At 52.6% G+C, this 24,397-nt stretch overlaps 1 protein-coding gene across 1 annotated transcript; it reads left to right on the top strand.

The window, feature by feature from the left end:
• Positions 1–12,861: 12,861 nt before the first annotated feature.
• On the top strand, positions 12,862–24,397 carry LSM4 (LSM4 homolog, U6 small nuclear RNA and mRNA degradation associated). The gene is made up of 5 exons (XM_045552639.1): positions 12,862–13,030; positions 17,073–17,114; positions 18,858–18,956; positions 21,529–21,712; positions 23,809–24,397. The coding sequence occupies exons 1-5, from the start codon at positions 13,028–13,030 to the stop codon at positions 23,898–23,900; spliced, it is 420 nt and encodes a 139-aa protein (XP_045408595.1). The 5' UTR covers positions 12,862–13,027; the 3' UTR covers positions 23,901–24,397.

Consider the following 24,397-nt stretch of genomic DNA (forward strand, 5'->3'; position numbering starts at 1 on the left):
GGGACAGAATAAAAAAGGAAAAACATGGGCGGGGCACAGTGGCTCACGCCTGTAATCCCAGCATTCTGGGAGGCTGAGGCGGGAGGATCCCTTGAGCTCAGGAGTTTGAGACCAGCCTGAGCAAGAGTGAGACCCCGTCTCTACTAACAATGGAAAAAATTAGCGTGGTGTAGTGGTGGCACCTGTAGTCCCAGCTACTCGGCAGGCTGAGGCAGGAGGATCTCTTGAGCCCAGGAGTTTGAGGTTGCTGTGAGCAATGCCACAGCACTCTAGCCCAGGTGACAGAGCAAGACTCTGTCTCAAAAAATAAATAAACAAACAAACACATAAACAAATAAAATTTTTTAAAAAAGGAAAAACACTGCAACCACATTTGGTCAGTGCCAGCAGTTTCTCTGTAGGCCCCCATGTTGCTAAGGAGGCTAATAGGGCAGGGCCTTTGCACTTGCTATTCCCTCTGCCTGGAACATACCCCATAGGTGCCCACAAGGCTGGCTGCTTCTCCTCCTTCAGGCCTCAGCCTACCTGGCTGTCACTGCCTCCCAGGGGTCCTTCCCCCACTACCGCCCTCACCTCCCCTGAGGGTCTGTCCCCCAGCTAAAGATTGCTTGAGCCCAGCAGTTCCAGACCAGCCTGGTGGTTCCTTCTTGCTTTCCCTGGCTGAAATTACCCTACCCCTACCCCCTCTCGCCCCGTGGGTCCATGTCATTTCCTGTTCTGTCCTCATCACAGCAGTGAGGGTCAGAAATTATTTTATATAGTTAGTGCTTTTCTGGTTGGTTCACCCATTTTCTCTGACAGAGAGATTAGAACTCCCAGAGCAGGAAGTATTTCTCTGTTAGTTCCACGTCCCAGTGCCCGGCACATCCCCTGGCACACAGCAGGTCCCCTGCCAACGTTCATCAGAGACCAGAATTCCTCCCCAAACAGCCAGAACAAAGTTGAGTTTCTCTGTGTGTCCTCAGAGACAAGGCTGGACCTTGGCCTTGGGTCCCCGACATCTCATTTCAAGCTGCCTTGGCTCCGTTTGTCAGGCTGCTGTGGAAGGAACGTCGCCACCCCACCTCCACGCCGAGGGCAGAGTTCTCTGCACTGGCCCAAGTTCTGTTTGCAAGTGCAGGCCCGAGATCACATGCTCGGTGGCTATTTTGGTCTTTGGCAGCCTCAGGTAGAATTTAGAAAATCCGAGAGCCGGCCTGGGCAGGCTGTGGGAGCCAGACCCCAGCCAAGTGGGAGAAGAGAACAAACCCAAATGCTCCAAAGTCAGGTTTTACAACCCAAATGTGTAATGTGCACCTGGTACAGAGTGTGCGCATTGCTAGAAGTTGGGGCTGTGGAGATAGCAAGCCACAGATGTCAATGTCTCCTATTGTACTGAGAGAACCGCGGGGGACAAAAACACTCAGAGTCAGTAGTGATGGGGAGAAACCGAGTCACGCACTGCTGCCCTGAGTGACTAGCGGTAAAGACTAATGTGCAATGGCAGCCCTGACCATGCACCCGCCCTGTTCTAAATACTTCACTTGTGTTCTCCTTTTTAACCTCACAAAACTTGGAAGGAGGGACTCTCTTTTATTTTATTTATTTATTTATTTTTATTTTGCAGACAGGGTCTCTGTGTGTTGCCCAGGCTGGTCTCGAACTCCTGGGGTCAAGCAATCCTCCTACCTTAGCCTCCCGAGTAGCTGAGACTCCAGGTGCTACCTTGCCCAGCGTGGACAGACTATTTTTAACCCAGTTTGCAAAGTGAGGAGACGGAGAGACTCAGAGCAGCTAAGCCACTTGCCCCAGGTCACACACAGGTGGGACTGGGATTTGGAACTGGAAGTAAATGAGCACATCCTTAAAGGACAGTCCCACTCAAAAAGTTCACACTGAAGCTGCCAAGATGTAAGTTCAGGGATACACTCTGCAACAGTGTAACCAGCAACGTAGGGCAGCAGGGTCATATGGACTGCAGGAGTGGGGGGGCACTGCAGAATGTAATGCTCTAAATAAAAAGTTTAAAACTGCGCGTGGTGGCACCCACCTGCAGTCCCAGCTAGTCTGGAGGCTGAGGGAGGAGCATCGCCTGAGCCCCAGAGACCAGCCCAGGCAACAAAGTGAAACCCCATCTCTACAAATAATAATTTTTTTTTTTTTTTTGAGGCAGAGTCTCACTCTGTTGCCCGGGCTAGAGTCAGCCTAGCTCATAGCAACCTCAAACTCCTGGGCTCAAGCAATCCTCCTGCCTCTCAGCCTACTGAGTAGCTGGGACTACAGGCATGCGCCACCATGCCTGGCTAATTATATATATATATATATATATATTTAGTGGTCCAGCTAATTTCTTTCTATTTTTAGTAGAGATGGGGTCTTGCTCTTGCTCAGGCTGGTCTTGAACTCCTGAGCTCAAGCGATCCTCTCGCCTCGGCCTCCCAAAGTGCTATACAAATAATTTTTTAAAAGTTAGCCAGGCATGGTGGCACATGCCTGTAGTTCCAGCTACTCAGGAGGCTGAGGCAGGAGGATTGCTTAAGTTCAGGAGTTGGAGGTTGTAGTGAGCTATGATGATGCCACTATACTCCAGCCTGGGCGACAGAGAGTCTGTCTCTAAAATAACATAAAATTTACCATCTTGACCCATTTGTAAGTGCATGGTTTAGTGGGATTAAGTACATTCACTCTGTCTTGCAACCATCACCACCACCCACCTCCAGAACTTGTTCATCTTCCCAAAGAAAAACTTTGTCCCCATTAAACACTAACTGTCCATTTCCCCTCCCCCATCCCCTGGCACCCACCGTTCTACTTCCTTGTCTCTATGAATTTGACTACTTCAGGAACCGCATATAAGTGAAATCATACAGTATTTATCTTCTTGCAATGGGCTTATTTCCCTTAGCACAATGTTCTCAAGTTTCTTCTGTGTTGGAGCACATCTCAGAATTCCCTTCCTTTTGAAGACGGAATAATGTTCCATTGTGTGGGTGGACCACACTTTGTCCACACATCCATGGGAGGGCGCTTGGCTTGCTTCTCCCTTTCGGCTACTGTGAAAAGTGCTGTGGTAAACATGGGAGTACAGGTATCTCTCCAAAACTCTGCTTTCTATCCTTTTGACCACTGCAGTTTTGTAACCTTTTATTTTGAAATAGTTTAAGACTGACACAAAGTTGCAAAATTAGTACAGCCCTTTCATGAACCCTTCACTCAGCTTCCCCCAGTGAAATGGTTTCTCTTATTAAACCACTTCCAACCCAGGAAATTGACTTTGGTACAATGTCATGAACTTGGGTAGCACATGGTCTTTCCTAGAGTTTAAAAAAAAGTTTCATTTGTAAAGAATTGTTCCTTGTAAAATTTGTATGCAATTTTCTTGGGGAGAGAGTGGAGGGTGAAAAATATGTGGGTTACAGGCAGCTGGCCCGGGTTCAAATTCTGCTTGTGTGCTATCAAATGAGTTAATTCCCCACTTCTGAGCCTCAGTTTACTCATCTGTAAAATGGGGATTAAAGAACACAGGGGCCCCTATGGCAAAGTCTAAAATGCAAGTATTAGCATAGATAATAATGTTGTTACATAGACTGTCTTCACAGGCTATCTTTTTGTTGCTGTTGTTTTTAAAGGAATGGGCTTGTGTGTATGCATATATTAATAGAAAGATGAGCGTGACATTTGCGTAGTCAGTCGGAAAACCCATAGTATATTTAGTCCCTTCTCCATGCCCTCCTCCCCCCATGAAACTTCCTAATACTCCTAACAAGTGTCACTGCCTGTCTCAGTTCATTTGGTCTGCTATAACAAAACACCTTAGGCTGGGTAGTTTATAAACTATCGAAATGTATTGCTCACAGTTCTAGAAGCTGGGAAGTCCAAGATCAAGGCACCAGCAGATTCAGTGTCTAATCATGACCTGTTCTTCATAGATGGTACTTTTTTTTTTTCCTTTTAGGGATGGGGTATCTCTCTGTCACCCAGGCTGGAGGGGTGTAGTCAGGTGATCCTCCTGCCTCAGCCTCCCGAGTAGCTGGGACCACAGGCACGCCATCATGCCTGGCTAATTTTTTAAAACTGTTTTTAGAGATGGGGGTCTTGCTGTGCTGCCCAGGCTGGTCTCAAACTCATGGCCTCAAGTGATCCTCCCTTCTCAGCCTCCCCAGTAGTTGGGACTTACAGGTGTGAGCCACCACACCCAGTATAGATGGCACTTTCTATGTGTCCTCACCTGAATGAAGGGGAAACATGCTCCCTTCAAACACTTTTATAAGGGCACTTGTCCCATTCGTGAGGGTGCAGCACTCATGGCTTACTTTCCCCAAAGTCCTCACATCTTAATACATTGTGGATTAATTTTCAACGTATGAATTTGGGGCAAGGAGGGGTGGCTCATGCCTGTAATCCCAGCACCTTGGGAGGCCAAGGCAGGAGGATCACTTGAGGCCAGGAGTTCCAGCCTGGGTAACATGGAGAGACCCCATCTCTACAAAAAATTTTAAAAATTAGCCAGGTGTGGCGACAGGTGCCTGTAGTCCCAGCTACTGGGGAGGCTGAGGCAGGAGGATTGTTTGAGGCCAGGAGTTTGAGGCTGCAGTGAGCTGTGATTGTGCCACTGCACTCCAGCCTGGGTGGCAGAGCAAGACCCTGTCTCTAAACAACAACCACAACCACCATATGAGTTTGGGGAGATGCAAACATTCAGACTATATGTCACATTTATTCATGTGATTGTATAGCTACTCACTCTAGACCGACAGCTCCAGGAAGGCAGGGACCAGGTCTGAATTGGTCACTGCTTTGGTACACAGTGGGCACTCAATAAATGTGCCGAGGCCGGGCGCGGTGGCTCACGCCTGTAATCCTAGCACTCTGCGAGGCCGAGGCGGGTGGATCGCTCAAGGTCAGGAGTTTGAGACCAGCCTGAGCAAAAGCGAGACCCCGTCTCTACTAGAAATAGAAATAAATTATCTGGACAACTAAAAAAAAAGTATATATAGAAAAAATTAGCCGGGCATGTTGGCACATGCCTGTAGTCCCAGCTACTTGGGAGGCTGAGGCGGTAGGATTGCTTAAGCCCGGGAGTGTGAGGTTGCTGTGAGCTAGGCTGATGCCACGGCACTCACTCTAGCCCAGGCAACAAAGTGAGACTCTGTCTCAAAAAAATAAATAAATAAAATAAATAAATAAATAAATGTGCCGAGTATAGCAAAACCCACTGAGCTGGAGGTTAACTCACAAAAGAAGCTGTGCTTTTCTCTGGCCTCCCAACCCAGACAGCACTGAGAGGTTCGGGGAGCTTCTGGGGTCTAGGACCACCTTGAACCCCGGCCACAGGCACAGGGTGAGGGAAGCCAGGTTTCTCAGACCCTGCATGCCCTGCACTCACATCCTGCCCCTGGGGACTCAAATCCTCTCTGGGCTTTGCCAGCTGCTGCCAGGCCTGGCCTTGGAAGAGCAAGAGACTGGCAGCTCACGAGGACCACATGGCTCACTGCTGGGGCTCTGTCCTTTTGGCTCCATTTGGGTAAACCAAGCCCACTTTGGGGACTGCAGAGGCTTGTGGCCAAGGTGGGCAGGGGGATATTTGGGCATATGTGAGGCGTTTAAAGGTTCAATGTGGCCAGGTTGGCTGGCTCACACCTGCAATCCCAGCACTTTGGGAGGCCAAGGCGTGAGGATTGCTTAAGCTCAGGAGTTTGAGACCAACCTGAGCAACATAGCAAGATCCCATCTCTACAAAAAAATTAAAGAAGTAACCAGGCATGGTGGCGCATGCCTATAGTCCTAGCTCCTCGGGAGGCTGAGGCAGGAGGATCGTTTGAGCCCAGGAGTTTGGGGGTGCAGTGAGCTATGATAATGACACTGCACTCCAGCCTGGGGGACAGAGCAATACCCTGTCAATCAATCAATCGATAGATGAATGCGTCTTTTTTCTCCAGGTGATGTCTTGAGACGTGTAAGGCCTTTGGGGAGCTCAGGCTAGAAGACTGGGCAAGGAGGCACTTTGGGTGGCGGCCCACATCGTGCCCTGGCTGGGTCCCTTGGAGGATCTGCTCACCACTCTGCTCCCCCTGCCTCTCCCTACACTTCCCCCAACCCACAGTAGTGAGAACTAGAACGCCAAGGCTGGGTCTTATTTCCCTTTAATACTTTAGTACCGTGTACCAGCACACAGTAGGCACTCAATAAATGCACGAGGGGCAGGGATGCATGGGAGATGAGGGCAGGGCTGCATGCCACCCTTGGGGACTCTCTGCTGCTTCTGACTCTGGGACATGAAAACAGACAAGGGCAAGGCCCCCCTCCCCGCAAATGAAAGTCTGCTCTATGGTTCCCTGCACTCCAGGAACATCCTGGCCAGAGCACAAATGACACTTTGTTTCAGGTCAGGTGGCCAGTGATCAGAAAAGGTTCAGGTGAGGCTCTAGGTCCCCTGGATGGGAGTGGGACACAGTCACTGCCTTCACCAACCAGGCCTTGACCCCTGAGTGTGTCTAGGTTTCTGGCTTTCCAGAAAACAGCCACCTAGAAGTTCTTGGGGAACCTCACTCCACGCCTCGTCCGGGCCTAGCCTCCATAGAAGGTCCCCAAAGCAGATCAGCAAACCAGCCTGGGAGAGGGACAGGAAGGCAAGCTTTACAGAGATGATCAAATGACCACAATTCTGAGGTAGCACAGCCCTGCCTACCACCCTGATTCTGTTATATAAGGAGATGTTTGTAGGCATGAAATCTACTCACTAAGCCCAGCAGAAAGCATATTACCCTCAGGTTCTTAAAAAAGAAATTTTTTTTTTTTTACCAGGAACTGTGGCTTATACCTGTAATCCCACCACTTTGGGAGGCTGAGGCATGAGGAACACTTGAGGCCAGGAGTTCAAGACTAGCTTGGGCAATGTAGTGAGACCTCCCCCACATGTCTACAAAAAAAAAAAACTTTTTAAAAATTGTTTTTGTCTGAAAGACAATTCAATATATGCATTTTATTTACAGTTTGTATAATCTTGAAATGAATGGGATCACTTTTCTACTTGAGCCTTTCTTTTTTCTTTTTGGACACAGGGTCTTGCTCTGTCTCCTAGGCTATGATCATCATAGTTCACTGCACCCTCCAACTCCTGGGCTCAAGTGATCCTCCTGCCACAGCCTCCTGAGTAGCTGGGACTACAGGTGCGTACCACCCACCTGGCTAATTTTTCCTTTTTCTTTTCTTTCTTTCTTTCTTTCTTTTTTTTTAGTAGAGAAAGGTTCTTGTTCTTGCTCAGGCTGGTCTCAAACTCCTGATCTCAAGTGATCCTCCCACCTCAGCCTCCCAGAGTGCTAGAATTACAGATGTGAGCCACCGCGCCCGACCTTGAGCCATTTTTAACCAAAGCAAAATAGCATAAGTATTATAATACAAAGTGTTAACATATAGCATAAAAATACCAAAACAGACATACTAATTCCAGTTAGGAATGTGGCGATGATATTACTTTTTTTATAATCCATGGCCATTTTTTACCTATCCATAATATTCAAAAAGGAACTTGCATTTTGATCTCTTACAGGAAAAACATTCTGTTTATGTTCCATCGTATGCAAGAGCATACTCTGATGGTTTGAAAGAGTGTATTGCATACGGTTTTCTAGCAATTTGCTTGTCTTTTGCTGGGTGGACTGTGGCAGTCGTCAGGAGCTGTGAATGTTGTTAGGAGGGGTTTCCACTTGCAGCTGAAAACAGCAGCCAAAGGCAAAAGGAAAGATGAGAAGAAATCTTAATGTCCTCATAGCCTGAGATGGCCTTCAGTGTTCCATGTGGTAGTCCTTGTTGCCTGGGAGCATTGGATGCTCAGAGCCTGGTACTATTAGGGACATACATGTGGTGCCTTGGTTTCCCCACCTGGATATATCTCATGGGTTTGACATCAAGAGTCAAGCCAGGAGTGAGCATAAAAAGGAACACACAGGACCCAGCAGCTTTAAGCCCTCAGCCTGCATGAGCACACCTGTCCCCCTTCCCCTTCTCCCTCCCCTGTCCCCCCAACCCTCTCAAAATTATTTTCTACAATGCATCTCTAGCATAACATTTTAACATCTGTTTTTATTTTTATTTTTTGAGACAGAGTCTTGCTCTGTTGCCCATGATAGAGTGCCGTGGTGTCAGCTTAGCAGCAACCTCCAACTCCTGAGCTCAAGCAGTCCTTCAGCCTCAGCCTCCCAAGTAGCTGGGACTACAGGCATGTGCCACCATGCCTGGCTAATTTTTTCTATATGTTTTTAGCTGTCCAGATCATTTCTTTCTATTTTTAGTAGAGACAGGGTCTCGCTCTTGCTCAGGCTGGTCTCGAACTCCTGACCTCGAGTGATCCTCCCACCTCAGCCTCCCAGAGTGCTAGGATTACAGGCATGAGCCATCACGCCCAGCCACATTTTAACATCTTACATGTAGTATGCATGTCACATGTGATTTTCTAAATTTTTTAAATTTTATTTTATTTTTTTTAGAGACACGGTCTTGCTCTGTCGCCCAGGCTGGAGGGCAGTCACACAATCATAGCTCACGGCAGCCTTGAACTCCTGGGCTTAGCCTCACAAGTAGCTGGGACTACAGGTACACACCATGATGCCTAGGTAATTTTTCTATTTTTTGTAGAGACAGAGGCTCTCTATGTTGCCCAGGTTGGTCTTGAACTCCTGACCTCAAGCAATCCTCCTGCCTTAGCCTCCCAAAGTGCTGGGATTACAGGTGTGAGCCATTGCCCCCAGCCTGATTTTTTAAAATAAGCTTTTTATAGTGGTGTAAATTCAGATTTATAGAAAAGTTGCAAAGATTATACAGAGGGTCCCTTCCAGTACAAACATCTTACATTATCAGGCACATTTGTCACAACTAAGTAATCAACATCAGTACATTGCTAGTAATGAACCCCCTGATGTCCTTTGGATGCCATCAGATATTCTATTCATGACTTCCCTCTGGTTGAGGATCTCCAGGGTCCCCCACTGCATTTACATGTCACATCTCTTTAGTCTCCTCTGATGTGTGACATCTTTACTAGCTGCTCACGATCTTGGCAGTCTTGGGGAGGACTGGCTCGTTGTCCCACAAAATGCTCCTGGTCTGGCTCTGCCCGGCGTTCTTCCCGGGGTTAGCTGGGGTTATGGGTTCTGGGGAAAGTGCCCTTCTCTTCTCATCATATCAGGGGTACGTGATATCCACAAGATTTATCATGGTGATGTTCATCTGCATTACTTGATTTAGGTGGTGTATATATTTTCTGTGGCTGCTATAACAAGTAACCACTGGTGGCTTAAAACAACCAAAATCCATTCTCTCATAGTTCTGGAGGCTGGAAGTCCAAAACCAAGGTATAGGAAGGGCTACATTCCCTCTGAACGCTCTAGAGGAGGACCCTGCCTTGTTTCTTTCAGCTGCTGGTGGCTCCTGGCATTCCTTGGCTTGTGGCTGCATCACTCCAATCTTTGCCTCTGTCTTCTCTGGGTCTCAAATGTCCCTCTGTGTTTCTCTTAGGAAAACAGTCACTGGGTTTAGGACCCATCCTTAATCTCAGATGCTCTCATCTAGAGACTAGAGATCTTTCACTTAATTACATCTGAAAAGACCCTGTGTCCAAAGAAGGTCACATTGTCTATTTTTTATAGAGACGGGGGTCTTGCTCTTGCTGAGGCTGGTCTCGAATTTCTGGCCTCAAGCGATCCTCCCGCCTCAGCTTCCCAAAGTGCTAGGATTGCAGGCGTAAGTCACCATGTCCAGCCATGCTTAGCTTTTGATGGGGGCAGTTAGGGAAGCGTTCACAGAGCAGGTACACATTAGTGCAGGTTCTTCCAATTGCTGGGTACAGATTCCAAATTCCAAGTGGATTAATCAATAAAGAACAACTTCCTGGGCTTATCTAAGTGGACAGTCACAGCTATGGCTTCAGGTATAGCTGGATCCAGGGGCTCAAACCATGCCTCCCTTTCCACCGAATAGCTCCAGCGTCTTGTTTATGTTGGGTTCTTTCTGCAGAAAGTTTCTTCCAGAAGACAGATCCCAATTGCGCTGGACTTTCACTAACTCACTTTAACCCCCCAGGAAAGATCCCTTTTCCCTCTCAGCCCTCAGTAGCCTTCCCTGAGGAGAATCTGATTGGCCCTGGCAGGCCTTTTAACCAATCACTATGGCCAGGGGCACGGAGAACTCTGGCCACTCTCATTGTTGAAAGGGCAAACAAAAACCTGCAGTGACCACAGTCTGCCACGTGGGGTCACCCAAGCAGAGGGTTCAATGACGAATAGGAGTTTGCCAATTGGGCAAAAGAAAAAAGAATTTGCACATACAAAAGTCTGGAAAAGTCAGAAAGGGGTGCCCCAGCACGCGATGTCTTCCTACTTTCATTGCCATGTTGATGCTGGGACACCCCTGTCCCAGCTTTCTTTTGTTTATTTCAAGCAGCCTTTGGCCTTGGCCAAACAAGGCTTGGACGGGCACCCGCATCCCTCTAACCCAGTTGGCATATTGCTGTTGGCGTCCTACCAGCGTCCTACACACATCTCAGACTTCTCTGGCATATCCAGGCCACCCAGTGGGGCTTGAATTCAGCGAAGCTCATCGTGAACATTGGCATCACCTTTGGTGCCTGGAATTCAAATAGCCCTCCTCTTAGGGGAGTCTCCCACGCCATGGGCAATGCCTGCTCATGGAAAAGGGGTAGTGGGAACTTCATCTCCCATGCCACCTGGATCCACATTCCCTCAGGCCAGGGCAAACTGGCTTCAGGCATGGCTGGATTCCCTTTCGCTCCTTTATTTCCTTCTGGGTGTTGCTTTCATTCTGCAAACCTCAGGGAGGACAACTGTTGGTCCAGGGCTACTGGGCGCTCTGCACTTTATACGGGTTTGCATTTGATCAGTTTGCACAGTAACCCTGGTTGGTAGAGATGAGGAACATGCCTGATCCTCTCAGCTTTTTCATAGCAGAATTGGGCACCCAGACCCCTCTCCCCTCACCAGGTCCTGGAAGGAAGATCTTAGTGCCCCAAACCCTCTGGTGGGAAGCGGCTGGGCCTGTGGGTCCCTGTCCTCTTCCACTCAGGTCTCTGAGGCCTGGTATGGGAGATTATTTAATTAGATTTTGAAATTGAGTGTCAAGGATTTCCCAATTCAGCTCCAAGAGGCATAGAGTTCTTTCAGCTGGAAGTTCCCCACCCTGGACTTGGCATGAAAAGGCTCACAGTCCAGTGCTGAGACTCAGGAGGCTGAGAGAGGGGCAGTCACTGGACAAGGACCCCTATTTATAGGCCTGGAGGTCAAGGCACACCAGAGGACAGAACTCTGGATTGGCACCCAGCTGAGCCTCTCCCAGGAATTTAGGCTGTAGTCATGCTCAGAAGCATGTGAAAATACATACTTGGTCACATTGGAGAAGTGAACTGTTCAAACAAATGTCTATGTTTAAAGGCATCATAGCTGACACTTGATGTAGTGGGTTGAGTAGCATCCCCTAAAAAGATGTCCAAGTCCTAACTTCCTGGTGCCTGTGAATGTGACCTTAATTGAAATAGGGTCTTTGCAGATGTAATTAAGGATTTCGAGGTGACATTATCCTGGATTTAAGGTGGGCCTACTAAGAGAAAGAAGTGTCCTTATAAGAAAAAGGAAAGGAAGATTTAAGACACAGAGACACACAAGAGAAGGGCCACGTGAAGACAGAGGCAGGCCGGGCACGGTGGCTCATGCCTGTAATCCTAGGTCTCTGGGAGGCCGAGGCGGGAGGGTCACTCGAGGTCAGGAGTTCAAGACCAGCCTGAGCAAGAGTGAGACCCCCCCCATCTCTACTAAAAATAGAAACAAATTAGTCAGACAACTAAAAATATATGTAGAAAAAATTAGCTGGGCATGGTGGCGCATGCCTGTAGTCCCAGCTACTCAGGAGGCTGAAGTAAGAAGGATTGCTTAAGCCCAGGAGTTTGAGGTTGCTGTGAGCTAGGCTGATGCTAAGGCACTCTAGCCCAGGCAACAGAGCAAGACTCTGTCTCAAAAAAAAAAAAAAAAAGAGACAGGCAGAATTGGGGTGATGCTTCTACAAGCCAAGGACTGCCAGCAGCCACCAGAAGCCAGTAGAGAGGCATGGAACACATTGTCTCTCACACCCTCCAGAGGGAGCCAATCCTGCTGAGATCCTGATTTCAGGATTCTGGTCCCCTGATCTGTGAGAAAGTCAAGTTCTATTGTTTTAAACCACCCACCCATGGGAATTTGTTACAGAATACAGAAGACTTAGGAAACGAATACATTTGCCTATTTATTTTGTTTACTATCTGTCTCTCTGATGGACTTCTGAGCCCCAGGAGGGCTGCAGTTTTGTGTTTTGTTCATTTCTGTGAACAGAAGGAGGCATACAGTAGGTGCACAATATGGATCTGCTGCATGCCCATATCTTAAGTGCTTGTTATGTGCCAGACGGTGGTTTAATGCTTTCACACAGTTTAACTCATTTCAACCTCAAAACAACCTTTTAGGGCACTGCTATTATGACCCGTTTTACAGGGGGCAAATTGAGGCTCAGAGGGGCGCGGTGAGTAGTCCAACCAAAAGATGTGCCCTGGAAAATGACCAACTACGCTAACGACAATCAGAAGCTTAGGAGCCCGAAGGGCGACGATAGGCACGTCCCAGTAATGACAATGCCTCGGTTTCTCTCTCCCTATTGCAAACCCAAGGAATTAACTGGTTTTGCCCACAGGGTGGAGCCCAGGAGACCAGCGACAGCATCATCTGCACATGCGTCCTTACCCACAATGCATCATGCCCCGGTGCGCGTGGCCCCGCCTTCTTTTGCATTACAAGCCAGGGCACTTTACGGCTCTTTTCCTAGTTCCCGGAACACGGCCCGCCCCGCCCTACTCCTCGCGGATTGGTTATCTGTCCCTCAAGTCCCGCGCTGATTGGTCCGCGTCTTTGTCACTCCTTTTCAGCCTAGTGGCGCACGGCACGGCGGCAACAGGGGGGAGCGTGAGCTGCACGGGCGGCGGAAGTGGCCGGCGAGCCCGGTCCCTGCCGACACCATGGTGAGGACAGGGCAACGGTGGGGTCTCACCGGGAGGCAGGGGGCGCGGTTGTTGGGGGCTCTCAGGGCCGGCGCTGGGGTCTGGGATGGCTGGAGGCGAACGTGCATTCCGAGCCTTGAGTCCCGCCCCCCAGCCCGAGGCGGGGAAATTGAGGCCAGAAAGGGCAGGTGGCTTTCCCGGAGCGCTTACCACGTCTGTATTTGGGGTTTAGGGACGCACGTGCATCCATAATACAATCGCCTACCTTCTTTAGTCTTCCCATTAAAAGCAAGTGGGGAAACTGAGGCCAGAGAGGGAGGGGCCTTGCCAAATTCAGCAGAGCGAGTTTTTGGCCATGGAAAGGGCTCTGAGCTCACCTGGGCTGGTCTAACCTCATGAACTGGGAAGCTGGAGAACCGGGAATTAGGGGGCTGATCTGAGTTCTGAAACTAAGCCAGTTTGGGGAATTTCAGGGCTTGCAAGGTGCTTAGAATGTTAGCAGCACAATGCTCGTTTTCTGGCTGAAAAGCAGGCCCAGACAGGGTAGTTGTTTCTCCCTGGGTCAAGTAGCGTGTCGTTCCAGGGGAAGGGATCATTTAGAGCCAGGGGTGGACAAAGTGCATCCTCAGTACACAGAAGGAAAAATTGAGTCCTAGGCCTCTCCAGGGCCATGCCGTTCATGGTTAGGGAAGTTCTGGATCTGGGCCGGAGGGTGCCAGTGTCCCTGGTGTACAGACAGGGACACAGAAATTCAGCTGGGAGCTTCCTGGCCCATCCTCACCCAATCCTTCTGTTTTTAGAAAAAAAAAAAACCAAGGCCTTTGGTGGAGAAGTGACTTCTAGGCTCACTCTATGAAACAGGGAGGATTCTGGAACCAGGAGGACCTCCAAAGGATGGCTGCACGTTTCTCATAGTTGAGGATTACTGAGGGCTTCTGCTAAATCCTGCTGGTTGGTGCAGGAATTCAGAGAAGAGCCCGTCCCTCTCTGCTGCATTCCAAGAGAGCAGATTTGGCATGTGAGGATGGGTAGGACTGGAAGGATCCACATCTGTGTTAAGCTTTGTGGAGGCAGGGTCCTTGTCATCCCCAATGTATTCCCAGTGTGTCAGAATAGTGCCTGGGCTCATTCATTCAGCCCATTCTTGTCTTCTAAACATCCAGAGTCCTTAAGTCCTGGCTCCGCCAGGAGTTGCCTGGAGGAGTGGACAAAGTATGTTGGGACACACACTTGTAGTTCCTTGGGGTCAGGGCAGGACCAGAGGAGTGGTCTAGGTTAGCAGTGGGAGTGGAGTGTCCTGGAAGGCTTCCTGAATTAGGAGCCATTCCCTTTAGTCCTCTATCTGTCTAGACCTGAGGACTAGACCCCAGATGTTGTAAGAAAGCCAAGAGAAAGGAGTTCTCTTTCCTGAATCTCTTGCGACTTTCCCAGGTCCAGATAGCCTGTCTCCCTGTGGACTGGGCGGCTGACCCTCTCCTGTCTCACTTTGTACTTTCGTACATCTTTAAGTTTTCAAGGAACCACTCCTTCCTCTGACCTCAGGTTCCAGCACAGTTTGTGGGTAAGGATGCAAGAGAGAACACTACATGGTCACTGGTCCGGGCCATTGCACCCCTGGAAGGCCTCAGCCTGGGAGTCCAGCTGCTCCCTGTCTCAAAGCCACTTATTCCTGTCTGAGCCACTCCTCTCCTTACCTGTGGGGTGGGGCTGGTATTCTGCCTGCCCTGCATGCCTCTCTGGGTGGGGTGTGCATTTCCCTTGTGTATTTATTCAGCAAATATTTACTGAGTCCCTTTCGTGTGCCTGGCCCCATGCTTGGTGCTGGACAAAGTCCACACCCACTTCGAGTTTTCCAGTCTAGCTGGGGAGACAGGTAATAAATAAACAAAGTAATTAGAGATTGGCCACATCCTGTAATGGAAACACGCAGCCATGCAGCAGAGGGTGGCCATTAAGAGGGCCTGGCCAAGGGAGGTGACATTTTAGCAGCCACCAGCAATGGGAAGGTCTGGAGAAGGGCACCTCAGGCATAGGCACTAGCAGGGGCAAAGGTCAGGTGGCAGGAACGGGTGTGGCAGCCCGTGTGGCTGGAACCTCTCAGGCCCGGCTCTGTGGCTGACCTGGCGAAGGCTGTGGAGTGGGCTGAGCTAGTCCTACCTGTCTCGGGTGTTCTCTCCATTGTTTTGTGGGTGGGAGATTGCCAGTGACGGCTGGGGAGGCTCTGCGTCCTGCTGGTGGCTGAGATGAGGTGGTGGCCCAAAGAAGGGCTGTTGCTGGCGTGGAAGGTATATCTTCAGGTTACCTGCTGACAGTAGATGACAGTCTCTGGGTGGCTTTGCCAGGGCCTTGTGTGTCCCTGGGCAGGTCCCTCTTGCAAAATGAGCAGATTTAGACTCTGAGTCCATCATCATCCTCGCCTACAAGGGCTAACTTGACCCCTGCCCCTTCTCTGGCCATTTGGGAGGCAGGCCCAGGTGGCTCCTACCCCTGTGTCCAGATTCCCACTGTGGACACGGGAAGGAAACCCACGGCTTCTCCACAGTGAAGGGTGACCCAGGCATGGGCCACTCGCGCTGTCTGAGGCTCACCGTGTTCGGGCCCTCGCACAGATGCATTCCAAATGAGAGAGCCGGGCCTGCAGGTGGGGCCACCCACCACCCTCCTCCTGCCGTGGGAGCAGCTGCCCCTTTGCTGTGTCACGTGGCCCGTCCTGCCTCCTTATCTGGCCTTTCCAGGAAGCCAGTGCAGGAAGTAGACTTGGGCCTGGCTTCCTGCTGGCCCGACCTCCCTGGGGCAGCTCTTCTCAGGAAGAGCCTGTGGGATGTAGGATCCCTCCCCAGTCTCTTCCTTCCATGGGGAAGACCACCCCTGTGGTCCAGGGCCACTTCCAGCCTTCTTAGGGAGAGGCCTTCGAGTTCACGCCCCTGGAGAGGCAGCCATCCATGGATCGGGCTGGTGGTGGGGGCCAGGACTCCCCTGCAAAGGCTTCTGGGGTCAGGGCCAACTGGAATTCCAAAGTCGCCAGGACAAGGCAGGGCAAAGCCTCCTTGGTGAGGCGATTTCTCATCCTTAGGGCCCCTCGATGCTGGAACCTTTCTCATGGTAATACTAGAATGGGTGTGAAATTAGACCCTGGACCCAGGCACTGCCACCTTAGTCACTCTTCTTTCTGGAAACCCAGAGGCAGACCCCAGCGTATGGGTCATACTTTGTGTTTTTAAAATTAAAGAGCTGATTTCCCCCCATTATGAAAATATTATATATTATCCTTGTTAGTATAGTGATCAGAAAAAACATAATACATAACTTGTTATAAAAAAATAAATTCAGTAAGTGTAGGAAAAGAAATATGTGTATATGCATGTATATATATATATATATTTTTTTTTTTTTTTTTTTTTGAGACAGAGTCTCACTCTGTTGCCTGGGCTACAGTGCCGTGGAGTCAGCCCAGCTCACAGCAACCTCAAACTCCTGGGCTCAAGGGATCCTCCCTCCTCGGCCTCCCAGAATGCTAGGATTACAAGTGTGAACCACCTTACCAGGCCTTGGGAAAAGAAATATCTTGAAAGCTCACCTTGCCTGGGTGAGGTTTTAAAGATCCCATCCTTTGTCTGCCATTGTTATTGAAAACCAGAGTTTTTCTAGAATATTCCTCTGCCTTCACCTGGTGACCTCCTGTCTTTGAAAACCCAGCTCAATGCCGTAATGCTAGCACTCTGAGAGGCTGAGGCAGGGGGATCACTTGAGGTCAGGAGTTGGAAGTTGCTGTGAGGTATGATCATGCCACTGCCCTCTAGCTGGTGCGACAGAGTGAGACCTTATTGCAACAACAAAAAAATTGGCCAGAATGGTCAACTCTAAGACCAGGTGGTAGCCCTCTCTGGGAGGAGACAGGGTATACGAGGCTTGCTTTCGGGTCGGCCACAGTAAGAAGACGGCATTTTTGGTGATCAGTGCATGCTCCTGTGCCCTCAAGACCATGTGATGACCCCAGTCCCACCCAGGGGCCAGAGCTCCCCGGTGCTGGTCAGACATTCACGTGGCTCTGTTTGCCTTTCAGCTTCCCTTGTCACTCCTGAAGACCGCTCAGAATCACCCCATGGTGAGTGTGCCCCAATCTGGGATGGCACGTTTCAGAGAGGGGCAGGGACACCCTGGGCAGAGGGCTTCCTGCCTGCTTCCTGCCTGTCCACCAGAACCAGCAGCTCCCAGCACATCCAGGCGTGTGTCATTTCTGCTGCTTGTAAAAGTAATACGTGCTTGTTAAAAATCGCAAACCCTAGACAAGGTAGAAAGTGCAAACCTCTTTGTTCAACTTCACAGCACCCTAATTCCTTGGTGTGTGCACGTCCAGACTTTCATCCTGCGTGCAGGCATGAAGGTAATTTTTCTTAACCATGACTGGGATGACTCAATATGTGTTGTTTCAATCACTTTACCACTGGATGAACTTTTATCCTTTTTTTTTTTTTTTTTTATTCTTTTGAGACAAAGTGTCTGTTGCCTCGGCTGGAGTGCTGTGGTGTCAGCCTAGCTCACTGCAACCTCAAACTCCTGGGCTTAAGCGATCCTTCTGCCTCAGCCTTCCGAGTGGCTGGGACTATAGACACACACCACCGCGCCCCGGCCACCACTTTCATCCTTAACGATACAGTGTGGCACCTGTCCACCTCCATCAGTGCATTCTGTTTCTTTGTTTTTAAGTTCTCTCTTTCTGGATAAAATTAATGTGTACCATACTACTGACCCATTTCAAAGTGCACAATTCAGTGGCATTTAGTGCAATCACAGTGTCGTACAACCACCACCTCTATCTAGTTCCAGAACGCTTCGGTCACCCCAAAAGGAGACCCCATCAGCAGTCACTCCCTATTCCCCTCCCCCAGCCCCGACAGCCACACATCTGCTTCCTGTTTCTATGGATTCACCTGCTCTGGATACTCCCTGTGAATGTGAACGTAGAGCATGTGGTCTTTTGCGTGTGCCTGCTTCGCTTAGCATGCTTTGAGGTTCAGCCACATTAAAGCGTGTGTTGGTGCTTCACTTGTGGCCAGGTGATACTCTGTGGTGTGGGTCGATAGCGCATTGTGTTTATCCATTCATCTGCTGATGGGCGTTTGGGCTGTTTCAGCTTTTTGGCTATTGCAGATAGTGCTGCTGCCAACAGTTGTGTGCATGTGTTGGCGTGCATGTTCTTCATTTCTCTTAGGCAGATGCCTAAGTTGGTTCTTTCTAAAATCTCAGCCTTGGCCACGTGCAGTGGTTCGTGCCCATAGTCCCAGCACTGTAGGAGGCCGAGGTGGGAGGACTGCCTGAGCCCAGGAGTTTGAGGTTACAGCAGTGAGCTATAATCATGCCATTGTACTGTACCGCAGGGAACATACAGAGACCTTGTCTCTAAAAAATAAATAAACACATAAAATCTTAACCTTTTTCTAGCAACAGCACATCTACAGAATGGTGCACCACTTATCTTTTTCCTCAGAACACATGACAATAGGCAAGTAACTATCGCCACGAGAAACAGCACTTCCAGACCACCAAAGCCCACACATCTGGCGTTGAAGGGGCACCTGCCAAGACCAGACCAGACGTGCCCACCTGGCCCTGAGCCGCCCTCCATCAGTACCCTAATCTTGCTCACTCCTTTAAACATTCGTGTGTGTTTTTAATACTTTTTTTTAATCACACAAAGAATGTTATCATCGTAGAAAGTCTAGTAACGCGAAGTGTACAGAGGGGCCATTTTCAGGGCCTTGGCGCCACAGGTTGGGGCCTGGGCAGTGGTGGCCCATCTTTCAGGGGCAGGGCCCTGAGGCCACAGCTGACCTCTTTTTTTTCCCAGTTAGTGGAGCTCAAAAACGGGGAGACGTACAACGGGCACCTGGTGAGCTGCGACAACTGGATGAACATTAACCTGCGTGAGGTGATCTGCACGTCCAGGGTATGTGGCCCTTACCTACTGGGGGGGGCAGGCAGCGGGAGGGTGGTTTTAGGGTGCTGTGTCTGGCACAGATGGGGACTCCAGGGGTGGGTGCTGGTGGGGGGCGCACGCTCGCAGAGGGGTTTGCTGTGACTCAGCATCCTCGCTCCTGAGTGGGGTGAAGATGCCTTCCTGGGCCCCATGGGGGAGTCAGTGCAGGACGCCGCTTTGCACTGGTCACCTGCCGGGGACCAGCAGGGGTGGGCAGGGTGAGGTAGGCCTCTGAATCCCACAGGGCGCCCTGGACTTTGCCCCTGTGGCAGGCTGCCCCGCTGGCCTCAGCCACTGTGTGTGTGTCGGTGCCACCCCTGACCAGGAAGGACTTGGGCCTGGGGGCTCCGTGTGGCTACAAATCCCAATGCACGGGTCGGTGTGGCTGCCTCTGTGGGGCGGGGCATGGTGGTGCAGCCATGGGACATCTAGGCCACCAGGGGGCAAGGGCAGCACTGAGGCCCTGTGGACCAGGAGCTGCCGGCCAGAGCGTGAGACCAGGGAGTGCCTGGCTGGGCACATTGCTGGGCAGGCCAGGGATGGGGCAGCTCCCCTGGGCTCTCAGTTCCCCTGGGGTCACAAGCCTTCCCTGCCCTTGAGATGACCCACAGAGCAATGAGGGTGGGGACAGGGATAGGGTGAAGGCAGCGGCTTCCTCCCGCTAACCTGCACCTTGATCCCGTCTGTCTTGTGTCCTCGTGGGCAACAGCCTCAGGCAGGCGTGGGGGCCCCATGGCGAGGTCGTTCTGCAGCCCGCACGACAGAGCCTGCCTCTTGGGTGTCTGTGCTGCCTCCCACTGGGGTGTCTGGGGTGTCAGTGGTGCCCGTCACGTAACAGGTGGTGCCACCATGTGTGACTATGTACATGTCATCGTGCAAGTGGCCAGCAGGTCTGTGTCCACTTCTGGGACTTGGAATTGCCAGTGTGTCACAGGGCATGAGCACGTGGGGTTTTGTCATCACCTCTGGGTCCCAGATGTGACAAGACCGTTCCTTAATTCAGAGCTGGAGAGTCCCCAGGTGTTGTTCAGCCTCCACTGCCAGCTTACAGTAGACACATGGCTTCCTCTGGCCAGTCTGCCCCTGTGACCAGGTGGCGACACCTCTGTCCCCAGTAGGGAGGAAAGGCTGGTGTTAACACATGTCCTCGTCCGGGCAGTAGCAGCCCCTCTTTCCCTCAGAGGCCTGGCAGATGGAGAGGCCGCAGGAGCCTCCCTGCAGTTAGCTCAAGCCTGCACCCTGCGTCCCCCATGCGGAAGCGGCTGGGCCCGCCCTGGCCCTGGCCAGGGGAGAGCTGGGCACTGAGCCGGCAGCCCAGTCCTGAGGTTCCACAGACCCTCCTGTTTCTGGCTAGCCATACTCTACAACCCCCTGGACTTGGCCCCAAACCCTCGAGGGGTTCTTGTGCTGGTCAGGGGCTCGTGTGTTGCTAGGCAGAGTTGGCACTGAGACATTGTCCCCACCATGTGCCTCCATGGGACCAGACCAACCCAGGCACGGAGGGGAGTATCAGACGGGAGGCCTGTTGGGGGCTGGAGTTAGCCCGACAAGGAAAGGAGGGACAACATGTGCAAAGTTTTGGGGGCAGGCCCCTGGCATATGTTCCAGAAACAGAAAGTCCCATCTGTAGGGAGCATCACCGGGAGAGGGCAGCCAGGGCAGGGCTGGGCCTCGGCCCCTGAGGAGCCACGCTGAGGAATCTGGACCTCACCCACAGGCAGGCGGGGCCTCGTGGGTCCTGAGCAGGGGGGTATGGTGATCTGGTTTCTAGGGGTATTGAGGGAGGAGAGGACTGTCCTGGAGCCTGGGCAGGGCGTAGGGCTGGGCTTCTAATCTGCTAGAAGGGGCTGTGGGTTCCTGCTGGACACTTGGTGTGTCCTGAGGGAGGCATTCCTAGAAGCCTCAGGGTGGGCATTGCGGAGTGAGTCTGTGACTTTGCAAGCCCCTCTCCCCAGCCTCAGTTAGCTCCCCTGAGAACCAGCATCCTTGGGAGGGGCCCCAGGCAGGCCCCAGACCCTCCCCACCTCTCCACCTGCCACACTGGGTCCTTGGTGTGCCTGGTGTGTCCCTGGGCCCAGCTCAGTTCCTGTCAGGAGGAGTCAGGGCACATGGAGAAGGTTCCAGAAGGGAGATGGAGCTCACTTGTGGCGGCCTGTGGTGCACACAGAAGCCCCCACCTTTCTCTGGGCTTTGGAGGGAGCCACAGTCAGCCACGCCTGAGCCAGGCCCTTGGGCAGAGGTGTCCTGTCTCCGTCGTGGCACACATGGGGGCACCTCAGCCCTGCCTCACCCACAGTTCCTCCCGTGGAAAGGGTTACCTGGGGTTGGGAGATCTACCTGGAGAGTGGACCGCCCCCCTCCGTCATGTCCCAGGACTGAGACTTTGCAGCTTCCAGGGGTGACACGGCACAGGCAGGGTGGGAACAGATGCTGCCCGGCCATCTGCACCCAGCTCTCCAGGCCCCTCCCCCCAGAGTTGAGCCCCCCACTCCCAGGGCCGAGCTGGATAGCTGAGTGATCACCCGCATCCCTTCTGGCGCAGGATGGGGACAAGTTCTGGCGGATGCCCGAGTGCTACATCCGTGGCAGCACCATCAAGTACCTGCGCATCCCTGACGAGATCATCGACATGGTCAAGGAGGAGGTGGTGGCTAAGGGCCGCGGCCGCGGCGGCCTGCAGCACCAGAAGCAGCAGAAGGGCCGAGGCGTGGGGGGCGCTGGGCGAGGTAGGCCTCCTGCCCCTAGTAGACCGGCCTGGGCGGGGCGAGCAGCTGCGCGTGCTGATGTGCTCGGCTGGTGCCCCTAGCGCTGCCTCGGAGCCTCCGGCCCCACAGATGCTGGGGCCAGAAGGGGCACGGCACCCCGAGCTCTGGGGCAGCCAGTGTGCCCATGGCACCCAGGCCCTCTTGCCTGGCAGCGGTCCTCAGCGGTGCCGTGAGCCAAGATCCAGCCTAGGGGCTGCTTCACTGACAACGGTTGTGGGGGGCAGGACTTGGGACTGAAACCCCCACCTCCCTTTGTCTCCTGCTGGGCACATTGAGTCACCTCCCCAAGCCTCAGTTGCCTCCCTGCAGAGAGGGTCTGGCAGTGCCCAGCTCTCCAGGCTGCTGGCAACGCCTCAGCCTAGGACCTCTTGGGGGTCCCTTTTCCTGCTGTGACTCCTTTGTACAAAGCCAGGGTCACACCTTTTTTGATAGACGTTTGTGCCCCTCTCCCCCCACCGGAAGTGATAAATTGGGCATAAAATTCAATTTGTTACGCCCCCAGGGCCATCTGCAGCCCATACTCCCCTCGCTTCCCCCACCCCAGCTCTGTGTCCTCAGAAGGACCCAGGCTTTGTTCCTTCCATCTGTGGGCAGCCCCTATGTGCCAGCTCAAGTGCTGGTCTGGGATCTCGGCGCAGCCTGGCCTGCCCTCGGGTAGCGAACCTGGCGGGGCCAGGGTGCTGGGAAGGCCACAGGAGCCGGCCCTGAGTGGAGGGGCTGGGGTGGTACCGCAGGCAAGGAGCTTGTAGGGTCTGGGGTCCCAGGCCTGTCCCAGCCCCTCATCTTTCTCCTGAGCTGGCCTGAGGGCCTGGTTCTTGGCACTTGGAGCCACTGCAGTGGAGAGAGCGGGTCCGGCCCTGCCCTGCGTGGAGAGGAGGGGACGTGGTCTTCTTGGCCACTCTGTAGGGAGCGCCTGGGGCCCTCAGCAGCAGCCAGAGCCTCGCAGGAGCCCCCTGGCTGCAGCCCCCTTGCAGAGCTGGTCCTGGAGAGAACTGAGGTCAGCCTGCCAGGCTGGCGTTGGCCTCTGTCCCTGCAGGTCTGGTGGCCCTGGCTGGCAAAAACCCCAACCCCACCTTCACGGGGTTGAGGTGTGCAGAGGAGACAGTGATTCCAACCTCCGTAGGTGTCAGTCCCTCTCCCCAGGCTGCCGGGCCCCCGCGTAACCTGTGGTGTGCTCAGGCCACGGGGCCGGGCTCCTCTTTCTCGCTGGCCTTGGCTTTCCTGGTGCTTGAAGCCCCAGCTGTAATTTCCTCAAACGTTTGCCTGGTGCAAAGGTTCTCAGAGACAGCTTCCTAGATGTGGTGTACTGGGGGTCATGGGAGATGCAGCCCTCCCCTTCCCTAGGGAGAGGTCTGTGGTGGGGGCGGCATGAGGGGGCGCCCAGCACACAGGGTGCAGGGGATGCCCCCTGTGCCACTGCCTTTGGTTGGCGCCAGGACTGCCCAGTCAGGCAAGTGCCTGTGCAGCCCTCGTCCTGCTGGGACCTCCCTGGGTGGGGAGCGACAGACCCCCCCATGGCCCCTCCCCCATGTAAAACATCATTAGGGATCATGGTCCTTTTGTCTTGGGGGCCTTGGGCCATCCCCGGGGTGGACACACCTTTGCTTCTCTCCCGGCAGATGGATGAGGGGCGGTGGGTGGTGCTGGGGCATGGGAGGCCCGGTCCTGACGCAGCCCATAGCAGCCCCAGCCTCCCCCGCTGCCCTGGTCTCTGCCCCAGCCTGTCCCACCCCCATCCCGCCTCCGCACTCCTGGAAGCCCTTTTGGTTGGCTTTGTCCTTTCTGAATCCTGTCCCAAGCCCCCAAGTGGTTCAGTGCCGGCCTCTGTTCCTCCCCACCCCTTGTCCCCTGCGGGCCGGGATTAGTCCCTTGTGATGGGATGATGTGTCGTGCCCGCCTGGTTGGGTGCCAGCCTGGGTGGAAGAGGCTAGAGGCACTGTCACGGTCTCCATTTCCTGGATCAGGAAGCTGAGGGGACCCGGCCCAGTGTCCGAGGGCGCCAGGACACAGTCTCGGGCCACCTAGCTCTGCAGCAGCCAAGTCTCCATGTCCTGCAGGTGTGTTTGGCGGCCGGGGCCGAGGCGGGATCCCGGGCACAGGCAGAGGCCAGCCGGAGAAGAAGCCGGGCAGACAGGCGGGCAAGCAGTGAGCCCCACCCGGAGACCGACCACCGCATTGTGCCGGGTGGCGAGTTCCTGCAGTCCAGTTCTCAGGTCTGTTCCGAAAGAAGCGAAGAAGCAGGTGTTGGGGGAGCATTTTGTGACCCTGCTCTTTAGGCAAAGTCCCTTTTTGTTTTTAAAGCCAGCTGTTCTGCAGCTAGAATGTTGTCATTCAGTGTGTTGGGTTTTGTGAAGTTGTTGTCCCCATGACCAGCTGGAGCCTGGAAGAGTCTGTGTTTCAGGCACCTCTGAAGCCTGCGCCGCGCTGTCCTGTCTTCAGCATTTCTCAGATGGGTTTGCTTTGTATCTTGCCGTGGAGAACAGACGGAGGTTTTTATTTTAAGCACTTGCGGGGAGATTGATGGCCTTGAGAGTTCCCTTCAGCGCAGCCCAAGATTCTGCCTTTCCAAAACAAACCTGGCCTTGCTGGGCCTGCCCTTTCCATTCTACTCTCTTTGTATTACAAAAATAAAAATGAATGCAGGTA

Source organism: Lemur catta, chromosome 1 (genome assembly GCF_020740605.2).
Source record: "Lemur catta isolate mLemCat1 chromosome 1, mLemCat1.pri, whole genome shotgun sequence".
NCBI lineage: Eukaryota > Metazoa > Chordata > Mammalia > Primates > Lemuridae > Lemur > Lemur catta.